Source organism: Biomphalaria glabrata, chromosome 17 (assembly GCF_947242115.1).
Source record: "Biomphalaria glabrata chromosome 17, xgBioGlab47.1, whole genome shotgun sequence".
Taxonomy (NCBI): domain Eukaryota; kingdom Metazoa; phylum Mollusca; class Gastropoda; family Planorbidae; genus Biomphalaria; species Biomphalaria glabrata.
In genome coordinates this window covers 11,856,599-11,871,413 of record NC_074727.1, presented here as the reverse complement: position 1 = coordinate 11,871,413, position 14,815 = coordinate 11,856,599, and the positions used below count along the sequence as shown (strand labels likewise).

The following is a 14,815-nucleotide window of genomic DNA, read 5'->3' as shown; positions in this document are numbered from 1 at the left end:
CACTGTTAGTGTTAGTGTTGTTATAGAATACTAGATCTAGATCTATGCCGCACTATGGCCTATTTCTGAGATGTTCATGATGTTGTAATCTAAAGATTGTAGACAGACCGGTATCTTTGTTTATGATGAAAGAACAAATTCTTACATAGAACTAGCTTGAAACAGAGTCTAGATCTAGATCTATGGATTGATCTACTGAGTGTTCTCATCGAGCACACACTCAGAGTCACAGAGGACACTTCACTAATTTAGTCAATTAGAATCTAACTAATAATAACTAATTAACTCAATTAGACTCAATTTATACTATTTTTTAGTCTAAAATTAGTAAAATTGGATTTTGATTAAGACAAAGAGTGACTAGAAAACTAGATCTAAGTGGTGTTGGATTTATGATTTGGATAGAAAACATAAATTAGATCTAGTAATCTAGTAGTTAGAGTAGTAAGTGTCATCTATAGTAAGTTAGTACTCAATAATAACTATAATACTATAGAGTTACTACTTATTACTAGACCCTTTAAATTTAATAATATTAATATTATTATAATATAGAATATAGACTAATATAGTCAATATACATTATATAGAGTCTAGGAATAAGTCTAACATTATGATTGACACATGAAAGGTGTAGGATGTAATTCTCTTTTGAATTGAAATTTGAAGTAAATTTAAGTCTGTAACAGAATTAGTCCTAGATAAGCTTTTAGTCTAATAAAATATATTTATATAATGAAAGTGGCCAGGGGCGGACTGGCTATATGGGCATTCGGGCAAATGCCCGGTGGGCCGGTACTCAAGTGGGCCGGCAGGGCCACCGAAAGGAAAGCGTGAATGCCAGTAAATTGTTTCATGATTATACTCTTAAAAAGCAACACTTTGAGCGTCATGATTAGATAACATAAAGTGTTACACTTTTCAAGTCTAAAACTAATCTAAAGCATGGTCATTAATATCCTTCATCTATCTATAGTGCTTCTAGTAGACGTCACTAAACGACAAACAAGAAAATTAAGGCATTTATTTCATATAGAGATCGACGTTAGTGTGAATCTATAAAGGGATCACCAACAACGTTCCAAGTCCTATAGAGGACATGTCCAGTCACATACGAATTCTTTTTTGTTTGATGAAGTTGGCCCGCTACGTAGTCCTTCACAAATCACAATTATTATCATGAACAGTGTTGATTGGAATCAAAATGCAAGGGAATATAAAAAAAAGGAGCAGAAAATAAATAATAATAAGTATTGCTGGAATGCTGTGCAAAACAGTATTACAAAGAGATTTTGTTATCACACAAACTCAGAGGCTGCCCCCATCGAATTCACCAATGGACCAGATATATATGCAAGCCATAGTCTTGTTTTGATCGTTTAAAGTAATAAAATTTTTTAAATCATTTGGCGTTATTTTTCACATACAGGACGACACGTCGTCTTTCATTAGACTCTTCTAACTCTTCTAGAATAAGTAGAGTAACGTTAACTGATCACCAAAGAACTTTAAAAAAAAAAGTTTTGGGATCTTTGGGCGCCTCTGAGTCCACCCAGTCCAACAAAGCCCGTGAAGTCTGGCTACATTTGCGTCTCCCGGACCGCGACGATCCATGATGGAGGCTAAAAAGGTCGGAACTATCAATCATTGCGCATTGTATAACTGGGAACTGCCCTGTTGGTGTTTACTCTGCCTGGTTCCGGCCAAATTTTGATGCCCGTTGCCGACACTGTGGAGAGTCGGTTGAGACAGTGGCGCATCTCTTGCAAGAGTGTCCTCATCTCCGAGAGCTGCGGGATAGTTTGTCTGCAGAGTCACTTGACCTGTATGGGAGCTTAAAGGCACTACGGCTAACAGCAGAGTTTCTCGCCAAGTCTCTACGGGAGGACTAATCCTTCCATTCTTGTTACCAATTGGAGTTCATCTCAAAAGTCCACCCAGCTCCAATGGGTACCTGACATTAGTTGGGGAAAAGCGGTTGGTCGCTGTGCTGACCACATTACACCCCCGTAAACCGTAGGCCATAGAAACAGATGACCTTTACATCATCTGCCATATACACCACAATATATGAAAGGGGAACTTTACTTACTTTACTACTGGATAATTGTGTACTATGATTTTCGCATGATTCACTTCTTAATGTTTACATAAAAAATAAATCTGCACCCCCTAAGCAGTAAGAAGATAAGCTATATCTTAATAATTTATAGATTTTGTTCAAATTGTTTAATACATTTAAATCTAGATCCACGTCTGGCCTCTATTAGTCTTATTTAGGTTGTTGTCATTCACCACCTTGATAATGACAGCATTTACGAATGAACAGGCTTAACGCCATAAGAAACACTAATGTCAAGACGACAAAATTATTGACATAAGTCGAAATACAAAGTATTACAAAGAGGCTTTGCTAGAACATGAGATTATCTTGACATCATTTGTTTACTGAATGTAAGGATATTAAAAACAAAGTGGATATGTTCTGTTGTGTATGTCTGTAGCCAGCTTTAAGGTTTCCAAGTTATTGAGAAAGCAGTAGCCCTATATGAGAGTAAATTTTTCTTTCGGACTTTGCAATCTATATATCAGATGTTAAGATCATCTGTTTCTTTGCCAATGGCTAACGAGCAGGGTGTCATGTGGCCAGCACAATGACCAACAGCCTTTACTTTCTCGATTAAAGTCAGGTACCCGTTAAAGTTGGAGGACCCAGGGGAGCCCTTAAAATCCCAAAATTCAAAATCCTAGTCTTCACCGAGATTCCAAATCCAGGACCCCAGGTGCAGAAGCGCTTAACCACTTAGCCACCGCGCCCCCATGACCTTGTGGGATGGACAGTTAAAATAATGGAGAATGAAGAATTGTATTTGTACATTAAAGTTCAAATGCCTGAGCCAATGGCGAGGAGTGAAAGTGAATCCTAAACAATATGTTCGTTAATGGTGGATCTTCAGATGTCTTGAATGTGAATGCTAATGTTTATGGTAGCCAGAATTGTTCACAATAAGAGATTCCCCATTCCAAGTGTTATACTTCATTCATTTAGTAATAGCGCTTACCAGATAGTTTCAAAATCATCTAATAAATTATTCATATACCAACTACTTTCGATACATTATTAAAATATACACTATGATTTTGAGGTCAGGTATGATTGGACGCTCATCATGTGGCATACAACTTGTGGGCCGGAATGTACAGAAATGCCCGGGCCGATTTTGACTCCCAATTCGCCCCTGAAAGTGGCCTATGTCTTTAGACTAAGTGGTCTAGACTTCCTAGAGGTCTACTAAAGTGACAAAAATGAATTAGGGGTCTAAATAAATGTACTTTTTTTTTTAGGAACTATTACATCTGTTATGGCAAACAATGTCAATGAAGCTACACCATTATTATCATCAGGTGATGTTTCATAGTTATAAAAAGTAAACCTTAAAATCAGTTGTTAATTAACAAGTTAATTTATATTTGTGAATAATTACACAATTACTTATTGCATTTTTTGAAACAATGAAGTATGTTAAGCTAGTAGCAATTCAAACTAACATTGTATTGGTAGGTCTTTGTGAAATAAAATAAACATTTATCAGGAATTTAATTTTTCATCTTCAATTTAATGGAGAATCATTCTTTTTTTTTCTTTACTACAAAATTATGGTTCTTAGATATAAACTCTTGTAGCAACTAATTGTTCTGATTGGATTTCTGTAATATTCAAAAAGTAGCTCCTATATTTGTTCATCTAGTTATAAATTTAAATATCTGTTATCGTTTGTTGAAAGTAAACAGTAGTTAGTCCTAGTGAACCATTGGTTATTAAAAAATATGTGATCTTTTCTTCGTTTGATTTCTATGTATTTTAAAAGGAGTCACAGTGGCTGAGTGGTAAACCCCTTGGCTTTCAAACCAAGGGTCCTCTGTTTGAATCCCAATGAAGACTGGGATTTTACTTTCAGGATCTTTAGGGCAACTCTGATTACACCCAGCTCTAATGTGTACCTGACATTAGTTGGGGTAAAGTAAAGGTGGATGGTCATTGTGTTGGCCATGTGACACCCTTGTTAACTGTGAGCCACAGAAACAGATGACCTTTACATCATCTGCCCCATGGGTTGCAAGGTCTGAAAGGGGAACTTTGCTTTACTTTTAGTATTTTTAAAAATACATTAATTGTTATTTTATTTAGGTCTATGTATCAATTTTGAAATGTGTTTAAATATTTGAATAATACCATTCATAAACATTAATACAATGTAATCATTTTTTTTTTTAGAAGATGAGTAAAATTGTAAAGATATTTAATTACATATATGCTTCTGTTTCTTGTTCACAGATTTGAAAAACTTAGAACATCACAAAAATGTCTCTTCTTCACTAGAATGCCAAATTTCTGTGATAAGAGAGACCTCACCGTCCCATGATAAAAGTACAACTGAACTTGATAATAAGGCTGAGGACAAATTTAAATTATGGGCTTTGTCCCACAGAAAGAAAATGGTTGTTTTTTCCTTAGTGCTTTCCAATTTTTTGGTTGGATGCTGTTTCTCATTATTGGCACCTTTTTATCCACAAGAGGTAAGACTCACATATTTTCATTGTTCACTATATACAATTCAAACCTGCAAGTGTGTTTTAATGTAAAAGAAATGATAAAAGAATAAAGTTTTCTTTGGAAACCTTTTTATCAGCAGTTAGCACACAGAGTTACAGATGTTTCTTAATCCCCCCTTTCCTTTTTCTTTATTCTTAAACAAAAAAATTAAATTGTCCAAGTTTAAAAAAATGTTGATACTCATTATTAAAATTAAAAGTTATCTAAATCAAATCTTGAACAAATTTCAATACATAGTAACCACACAATTGTATGGTTAATAAAAAAAAGAATGCATACAATTTAAAAAAAGGAATTTTATTTTAAAGTTTGAATATCAATATTTCACCTATTCATTAGAATGATGTGGATATGAATAGGATCTATATAGCTTCTTATATATAATGTAGAAATGGAGTGCTGAAAATATAAATGTAAGGCTTATTTTCAAGTCCTAAGAATAAGGAGGAATGCAGTATTTCATGCAGCAATGCAGTAGATGTGATCTACGTGGTCCAGCACAGACATAACCAATGTATGCCAGTTATCAGTTTAGGTTCATTTTTCACTTTATACATCTGTCCTCAGCAGTAGCATTCATTTTAGTCAAAGAAATCTACAGCTGACTTTTTTATAAGCTACCTGCTGCTGTTTTTTTTTTAAATATATTATAAAGATCTTTTATTAAGTTAAGACCAGTTGCAGTTTTAGTTTCAAAAGGTGTGGTGGCTGAATGGTAAAGCACTTGGTTTCTTAACTGAGGTGTACAGGGCTCAAATCCTGATGAAGACTGGTATTGTTTATTTTGGGGTCCATCCAGCTCTAATAGGTACTGCTGGCATTAGTTGAGGAAAATTAAAAGTGGTTTGTCCTTCTACTGGCCACATGTCATCCTCGTTAGCTTATGGGCCACAGAAACAGATGACCTTAAATCATCTGCTCTATAGATTGCAAGGTCTGAAAAATTAACTTATTAGTCTCTAAAAGTGGAGGAACAATAGTGTCCTCTTTTGTGGTGATATAGTGTTGAGACAATTAACATTACTTTACTGTTTGAACAGGGAAGGCATCAATCTTACTTGAGCTTTAATTGATGCTCGTCTAACAAGTTAGTATAAATACGAATAAATATTTTTTTATTCATTGGATTGTTTTTTATCTATATTTATGTGTTTCTTTATAGGCAGAGAAGAAAGATGTTTCCAATTTAGTGACAGGTTTCATTTTTAGCAGTTTTGAGCTCACAATATTTGTCTCGTCCCCAGTTTTTGGAAACTTTGTGAGTAACATTTGCAAGTAACTTAGAAATGTCAATGAAGAAAATAGAAATGTTGATGCTATTGCTTTTTACACATAAAATATTTCTATGTTACACATGTTTTTGCCTTTAAAAAGAAGATTATTTCCTGTTAGTTTTATCACAGTTATCTACTATTTTGGGTGCTCCTTTAGAAATGAAGATTACTATGTCCTTGGTCAAACCTTCTGCAGGATGCCATGGGATGAAAGTAAGGCAGAGTTCAAACCCATGACCTTTGAGACGACAGTCCAGAGCACATACCACATGGCTAGGCAGATAAATTAGGTGGAGGGATTCAACACTAATTTAATCATTTTAACAAGCCCATACTATTTAATGTTACACATAAAACTTTTTAAAAATCTATTATTTGAGATAATGGTAAAAATAGGTGATTTAAATTGTTTGAGTTGATATAACATTCTATGTTGCCAAAATGAGTTTCTTGAGTTCAAATCCTTTAAAAAGCTATAAATTTTTTTATTTAGGATTTACCTTGAGCAGACGTAACCACCTACACACTTTTGTAACTGGCATATTCCAAATAATTACTCTTGTAGCATATATAATTGCATGTCAGTTTGCACCAAGATAAATATGGGTCTTTAACGTATAAATAGTTTATTTTTTAGATTAAAAAGAAGCAGTATAATTTTTGTTTAAAAAATTCTTGTCCTTTCAGATGACTAGAATTGGTCCAAGATTCATGTTAATAGCCGGGCTTTTAACTGCTGGTTCCTGTGCAGTTTTATTTGGGTAATTTTTAAATATTCTATAACTTAATTGTTTTCTTAAAAGAGAATCTTCAAATGATCTAACTGTAGTGGTATTTTTTTTTTTCATAAAGATTAGTAGTTTTATCTTTTTTATACTGGTTTAATAATAATAATTATAATAATCTTTATTGTCCGTAACGAAATTTGTCTTACAATTTGTGCATTACACCAAACAAAAAACATTATAACTATAAAAAAACAAAATGTACATTGACACAAAACTCACTCATAATTTACATGTGAAAAGTTTATATCAGATTGTTTCTATTTAATGATTACTGAATGCTGTTCTAAAAAGAAAAAGGTACTGAACTGATAGTTTCTACTGTATTCTGGGTTTTTAAATCTTAAGATTTTCAGGCATCTGATAGGTCGGCAGTGTGTCCAACAAATCATGAGATATTTTTGTGACAAGCCTTTGATCTTCTGTCAATATATCATCCAACATGCTATGTATTCATAAGAGCCTGGATCCTGAATTCATAAAGATTTGAACTCTAGACTTCGATTTGTTGTCTTGAGTGCTCTATTCTTTGATAAATAGTCCCCCACATTACTTACTGCTACTTATTGGACCATCAAGAAATATCAAATATATATTGAACTTATTGTTATAATTATGCTGGGAGTTTCTTAAATGGAACCATTGTTTGCTGGATCTATCCAATCAAATTAAACCTATGTTTTAAAGTTTGATGTAAATAATCAAGAATGTTTTTTGAAAATGTGAATGTTTGTTTGTTTAATTTATCAGAACTCTAGATAGATGTCCTCCTGGCACACCTTTTATCATCATCTCCTTTGCTTGTCGATGTGTTGAAGCTCTTGGTTTTTCGGCCTTCATTACTTCAGGGTTTGCCATAATTTCCAGTGAGTTTCCAAAAAATGTTGGCACAGTATTTGTAAGTAATTGTTCAAACTGTTTAAAATGTTTAAAATTACATTTATTTTTTTAAAATGTCATTTGCTCTCATTACAAATACAAAATCTGGTTTTTAAAATTGGGATAATCATTTTTATTAAATTTCAAAGTTGTTATAGTTCAATAAATTAACATGCAGTCACTTAATTTTTTTAATATGAGAATGATTTTTTTCATTTGGTGGTTGAGGGGAGGGGAAATAGACATATTAGTGATTTATTTCAATCAAATCTTTACTATTAATTAATGACTATCTCCAGGCTTTAAGATGCTTATCTTCTCCCTCTCAAATTCCCATGTTATTAGTTATTTAAACTTATTAAACATATAATTTTTTTAAAATCTTTAAATGTTCTCTTACTTTTGAAAAGGCTTTATTTTGCTTTTTTTTCTCTAGGCGTTGTTAGAAACTGCTGATGGCATTGGGCTAATGGTTGGACCTGCATTAGGGGGCGCTCTGTATGAGGTGAGATTTATTTCATTATCTTAAAAATGTTTTTTTTTTAAAATTGAATCGAGTCTGCTAATCACACAGCTACTACAAAGTTTTTAGGTTTGAATGCTTCCATTGTTGGTAGGGCCATCAGACATACAATTTAGCGTAGTAGTTTATTATACTACAAGCCCATAATTTAGCTGCAATCAGAGAGAACCTTGTTACAGTTATTAATTAAAGCTATATTTTGGAGATATCGTGATGCAGGATTTCTGAGACAATATTATCCCTTAAAGTATTGCACTTCTCAAGGATTATTATGGGATGAAACATCACTCTCTTTTCTGGATGATCACATGACCATATACGAAGTTTCGGCCTGAGTACTGATCACATCACAGATCTTTCCTAATGCGTTATTGCGTCATCACTTGTCATTCATCATAGTTGACCACTGGCTTAGTGCTTGCTGGTGTTATATCCAGTTCATGAATATTTGTTTAGTGTGTTTATAAAATTTATTAACATCATTCTAGCTTGGTGGTTATGGTCTGGGATTTTATGTGCTTGGTGGATTGACACTGGCAACTGGTGGCATTATGATATTTCTGCTACCTGAAACACAAGGTAGTTTTTTTTTTTTTGTTGTTGTTGTTTTGTAGGTCTATCATAGCACTTAAATAGACACATAAAGTAAAAAGAAAGTTACTATTAAGATTATGTCTGAAAATCTATTTCCCCAATAATTAGATGCTCACCAGGAGAGGAAAGGGAAAGTTTTGACCTTGTTGAAAAGTCCATTTATCTGGTTCTCAGTCTTCAGTATAGCTGTGGCTTCACTAGGAATAATGTTTCTAGATCCAACATTTTCCAAGCACTTGAAACAGGTACAGTTTGAAATATTTACTGTTCAACTCAAAAGTTTCATTGTCTGTTTAATAAAAAAAAAATGTGAAATTTTTTTTTCTTTTATGCTTCCAAGGCTTTTAATTATTATTTAAAATCAGATGATAGCATTTTAATAAATAGTTAATGGTTGTTGTTTCTTTCAACTTCACAGCCTTTAACTCTGTTTACTCGAATTGGCATCCCATGGAATTCTCAAGCCATATTTATTTTATTCATGATGTTTAGTTGGTCTCAAAAGTATGACTTGTTTAGATTCTTTGGGTTTTGGTTCACACAATTTTTTTTTCTTCAAAATGATACATACTTAAAAAATAGATTTTTTGACCTAATTTAAATAAAAATGTAAAGTTGTTTATATTAACAAAACAGTTCTATAATATTATTGTCTTTCAGCATTAAAGAAATGCTAGATTAGATTGATGCGTAGGTTACAGTATACATTTGACATAATGTTTTTTACAAACCTCTTTGCCTAGGTCTATCTACCCATTTTTAAGATTATAATTTCATGTTTTAATAACATTAATCACTGAGCTATTTCATTATGATTCCTAGTAAATGTTATGAGTTATGTATTTATTTTTGTTACAACAAGAATTTTAAGGCATGAAGTAGATATTTCCTTTAAATATTGGTGTTTTGTTGTTTGTTTTTTTGTTTCAGTTTGATTTGTCACCAGCTTTAATTGGCCTAATATTTGTTATTACTCCAGGTCTATATGGATTGACTTCCCCTTTCTGGGGTTACATTAGCGATACAAAGGTAAGTTTGCAACTCACACTTTCATTCACCACCCAGTAGTTGGTTCAATAAGGTGTATCAGGATCAACAGAACATCCCCTAGTCTTTTATTGTCTGCCTTTTATTGGGGCAGCTCCAAACAGTTTGCATATGTAGAAAAATTGTACTAGGTACCTTAATGAACATTGATTTAAATTTTGCTTATGTTTGTAGTAAATTGTAATATATGGATTTCTGTATAATAAGAATATTTTGATAAAATATGCATTTGTTTCAGAATATGAATGGTAGATTGATATTTTTAGGAAACCTGATGTGTGGGATCTCTTATCTTCTGATAGGTCCAAGTCCTTATTTGCCTTTTATACCTGAGTAAGTTATTGAAGATATTCAATCACTTGTGGTTCGCATTATAACAGACACACTGACACACTTTTTAGTAAAATTCTTTTAAGCCTTGTTCTTGCTTTTTTTCCTCTCCCCTCTCTGTGATGGAATCATCCCAGTTTTCATTCCAATCATTATGCACAAACGTCTGTTAACTTGTCCAGAGACTCAACTCATTTGAAACTAACACATTAGATCTTATATGGTGGAAAATAAAAATCAATGACCAAAACACTTGGTATCATTGAAGGCTATTGAAATGAGCTGACACATGATAGATTAGATTATGTGTGCAGAAGTAAATCAAGATTCAAAAGACTGTTTGTGATTTGTTTGACTGTTATAAAAATGTAATTGTTAAAATTACCTTTTTTTTCAAATAGAATTTTCATAAATTTAAATAAATGCATTATATTTTTTTTTCACTTTCAGAAAGCTTTGGGTTATCATAATAGGATTAGTCATTCTTGGTACCTTTATATCTCTGTGCATGGTTCCTACATTGAACTGTTTACTTCAAGGAGCAGTGTAAGTTGCAAAACTATCTGGATGCTAATAGATATATTATTTTGGCATAAACCCTAGATCATTATAAATCATGTCAGACTTTATTATTTTTTACCAATCAAAATTAATAAGTCTTGTTAATAGCTGCTGATCTGAGCTTTCTGATTAAAATTTGTTTATAGGGTCTGCTATTGAGGATTGGATTCCATCAATATCTTACTTGTTTTTAGTACCTTATTAAATATTTACAATAATGTGGTAGCTTCTATTATCTGAACGGTTTAAAAAAAATTTTCACAACTGCTAGCTATTTAATTATTACAAATTTTATTGACATTATTATTTAATTTTTTTTTTTGCTGAAATGAAAATTTATCATATCAGTGAACCCATTCTAAACATTATTTTTCTGAAGAAAAACTTTGCTATAATTCCATACCATTCAATGGGTTACCATTATACTTTTATAGCGCCACATAGAAAAATGTGAATTTCAGAATATTTCAGAATAGTTTCTTAATGCTTTTAAAAAGTGTTGAAAAGACAATTATATCTTTAGTTTATTAACAATCATGAAAAAAAAAAATAAGATAGTTTGATTTTTTTAAATTGAATATAGCACATTTTTCTTAACTATTGTACATTTCATTGATTTGTATTTATTCTGCAGAGAACTAGGGTTTGAAAACAACTTGGATACATATGGCATCATTTCTGGTCTTTTTAATTCTGCTTTTTGTCTTGGGTAAATATATGTTTGATTTCTTAACATGTTTGAAAACATATAGAAGATTTATTCACGCTATTAGTTTATTTATTTTGTGTATACTAGACAAATTTCAATTTTTCATATTTCATTGACTTATTAGATGAGAAACTCTATAATGCTACCTTTAGGTTGTTATATAACTTCAAGGACATTAAGCAGGTGTAACTGCTCTTAACAGACTTTCAATGCTCCATTTCGCAAAACAAAAACCTTGCAGTTTCATGCATTTATCCTTTTAACAATTTTTGATGTGACTGTTAGACCTGCACACAATTATCTTGAGGATGAAGTGGTCTTTGTTGATTTTTCAACTTTCTGCAAAGCAGCTTATGTTCACATTGGTCCACCTCAGATTTTTTATTTACCTATTTTATCTGGAGCCTGCCACATTGGGAGGAGCTTAATGAGAAATTAATAGTTCCTTCAGGAGATACAAAACTTCATGATTTCAATATTTTATTGCATCACATTACTTCTCAGAAAGTTTCTATAATATAAAGCTGGCAGTGATTCTTGTTTGGTGATATGAACATAAAAAGACAGTAGTCTAGATAGATTTCTACATAAGACAGTGAGCAAAATGTTCCTTTTGTATAATCTGGAATTTCCATTGATAGTCTAGATCTCCAGACTAAATTTATTTCAATATGTTTATATTTTGAAAAACCATAATGGTCAAAGTTTTCCTTGTGTGGCCAACTAGCTTGTAATTTTTTCCCCCAATATATACATAATGTCAAATTTCTAGAAAAGTCTTTAAAACCATTTTTAAGATCCATGTTCAAAGTCCAGGTTCCAACGTTTTGATTCCTAAACCTATGAAGAGTTTTCAAGCTGATAAGAAGAATTGTAATGAATAGATATATGATATAATTGATGCGATTAAATACTAATTGGAATGATAATTTAAAACATCCTTTGTAACTTTCAGAATACAATTTTTAAAAAGTATACTATTATGATTCAGTGATCAGTCTTTATAACTGAAAAATTACACAACTTCCGAGTCATTATCATCTCATTTGCTAGACACAGACAAAAAATTCATGTTTTATAACTTCACAACTGGAGTTTCTGGAATGCCTATAAGAAAAATGATATAATTATATTTTCAGTCTTCAAGAGTTCTCAGATATGCAATGTAAACACTAGCTTTAATAGTATTTTACATTTGTGGGCATAATTCTTCAGTGTAATGTAATTCCTTGTAATTAGCAGACAAAAGGTTATATTGTAGACACAGAGAGAACTAAATAAGCCTTGGTTTGAAAACATTTATAGCCAATTGTTGTAAATCTTTATTTTTTTTTTATTTGATCAGGTCTTTTACTGGCCCTATGGTTGGTGGAGTACTCATTGATTACATAGGATTTAATTATGGAGCAACAGCTGTGAGTGGAATACATTTCTTTGCTGTAAGTCCCTCTAGTTCATTTATTTCTTTGCTATAAGTCCCTCTGGTTCATAGCAGATGCATGAATGATTATACGTTTTGTTTAAAAGTCAAGGAGAACTAATTTTATGATATAGGAAAAAAAAATCTCCTGGTTTTTAAGATGAGAACTTCATCAGTTACATTATTCTATTTGATAGATACAACCAATGGTCAATATTAACACTAGAAATAAAGTGCATCTCATTAAAAAGATTTTAAAACTTTCATCAAATCAAATAGATGTAATTCATCTGTTAATTATATTTTTTTCAGGCGATTGCTTGTTGCTTTTTCTTCATAAGTCGTCACCTGAAACAACATGCAAGATTGGACATCTCAGAAGACATACTGCCAAGTTCTAGTATACCTCAGACATGAGAATCATGCTCAGACAATTAGTTTTAATCTACAAAACTTTGTTGTCAGATTGTTCAGTTTTACATTATTATTTACACTTGGGTGAAGTGGATTACCTAATAAAATCTGCCAGTTCAACCTTATTAAATAAAATGACACATTCACTTTTGGTCACAAGTTTGTTGTCATTAATTTGCAGCTCAATTTTATTTTTGTGTCAAATCCATGTTCAAACTGTTTATCTAAAAAGCTTGAAAAAGTGCACAGGAAGTGATAGTTTTTGTTTTACACTTTCTCAGAAATTGGTGCATAGCTCTAGAATTAGGATTAGCACTAAAATTAAGTTTCTGCTAGTTAATTATTCACACATATTGTTATTGATTAAATATACTTATGTAGCATTTTATTAAACTAAATTCATGTATATATTAAAACTATCTATACAACCAAGATGCAAGTTTGCATTTTTGTAAAGAACATATTGATTTTGTGATTAATACATATTCTACACATAAGCAAAATTATTGTCTCAAATTTAGACATTAGCATTTGTACCTATAATTGTTGAAGTATATAATTTTGTGGTTGTTTACATATACAAATACTTGTTGGGTTATTTAATTATGTGGCTGGTACATAATTTTTATACCCCTAACATGCCAGACCTTAATATTTTTCTTTCCAAATGTGTGCCATTTAAATAAGTTTTGAAATCCAATTCTTTTTGTTATAGTTTTTGTAACCAACCTGATTGTACTTAGTTTGAAGTCAGAATTGTATTATTAAATGTAATACACTATTTTGTAAGAAGTGTTCATGTCAAGCAAAGTGAACTTTGATAGTTCAAGCTCAGAGAGAGAGAAAGGAAGTCAAGTCAGCAGAAGTGAAGGAAGTATAATCAAGTTGAAGTACAGTTAGTTGAGCTGAAGACATTGGAATTAAGTTAGTTGATTGTAGTTGAGTTAGTTGTATTAAGTGAATACAGAGTTTGAAGTAGAGAAATAATTATTATGCAATTATCATTCAGTTGATATTTAGTGCCAGAATTGTGCCTTTATTTTATTTATATTGTCAATAAGCAAGTTTCAGTCATGACTCATTTATATTTGGTAGTTACATTTGGTAGTCAGAATTAAAGTATACATATGGTGACATTTTCAATATTTTTTAAAGGTTTAAACAAAGAGACTTATAGTCTACAGCTGTAAAAATATATTTTTTTTGTAATGCACAAAGAAGAAGCTGGCACAATTATTTTAAAATTTTTTGCTTAAGAGAAACATATCTAAAAGCTAAAATCTTACAACACAAGTGACATTTCTATAGAATAACCATGTCCAAAAGGTTGAACATATTTATTGGCAAGATTTTTAGTAGTTTGAAACATTATATTGCTTTTTTTATCCCTATGATGGGAAATGTTACAAGAAATGGATCACTATATAATCTGTGATAATTGTTATTTTTTAAAAACTGGTTGTTTCTGTTACTTACAATATTATGGATTTATATAAATTGTTGTTATACAATGAAATTGAAAGTTTTTTTTTTTTTAATGTAAATTACTTAAATATTTTAAAAAAAATATTTTGTAAAATATTTCTTCCTTTCATAAAAACTTAAGTGTTTAATAAATACATTATTTTTTCTTATATTGCTATGAAAATAATTTTTGTTTTTAA

At 31.4% G+C, this 14,815-nt stretch overlaps 1 protein-coding gene across 6 annotated transcripts; it reads left to right on the top strand.

Annotated features, from left to right (window-relative positions):
- On the top strand, positions 1-14,785 carry LOC106068086 (MFS-type transporter SLC18B1-like). 6 transcript variants are annotated; one of them, XM_056015614.1, is made up of 15 exons: positions 1-110; positions 3,346-3,405; positions 4,337-4,578; positions 5,778-5,873; positions 6,577-6,650; positions 7,425-7,572; positions 7,990-8,058; positions 8,565-8,655; positions 8,779-8,915; positions 9,601-9,699; positions 9,956-10,050; positions 10,498-10,593; positions 11,243-11,317; positions 12,663-12,756; positions 13,050-14,785. In XM_056015614.1, exons 2-15 carry the CDS (start codon positions 3,363-3,365, stop codon positions 13,152-13,154), a joined length of 1,464 nt encoding a protein of 487 aa, XP_055871589.1. In that variant the 5' UTR covers positions 1-110; positions 3,346-3,362; the 3' UTR covers positions 13,155-14,785. The 6 variants fall into 6 exon arrangements, with proteins under 6 accessions (XP_055871589.1, XP_055871587.1, XP_055871588.1 ...); XM_056015612.1 differs by having other exon boundaries at positions 4-444; XM_056015613.1 differs by having other exon boundaries at positions 4-460.
- The last annotated feature ends 30 nt before the right edge of the window (positions 14,786-14,815 follow it).

Bases quoted from the DNA above. Each gene is read 5' to 3' on its own strand.
- LOC106068086 (XM_056015614.1), top strand. From the start codon at position 3,363: ATGGCAAACAATGTCAATGAAGCTACACCATTATTATCATCAG. The intron at 7,573-7,989 runs GTAAGTAATTGT...TTTTTTCTCTAG, and splicing joins AAAATGTTGGCACAGTATTT to GCGTTGTTAGAAACTGCTGA. The intron at 8,916-9,600 runs GTACAGTTTGAA...TTTTTGTTTCAG, and splicing joins TTTCCAAGCACTTGAAACAG to TTTGATTTGTCACCAGCTTT.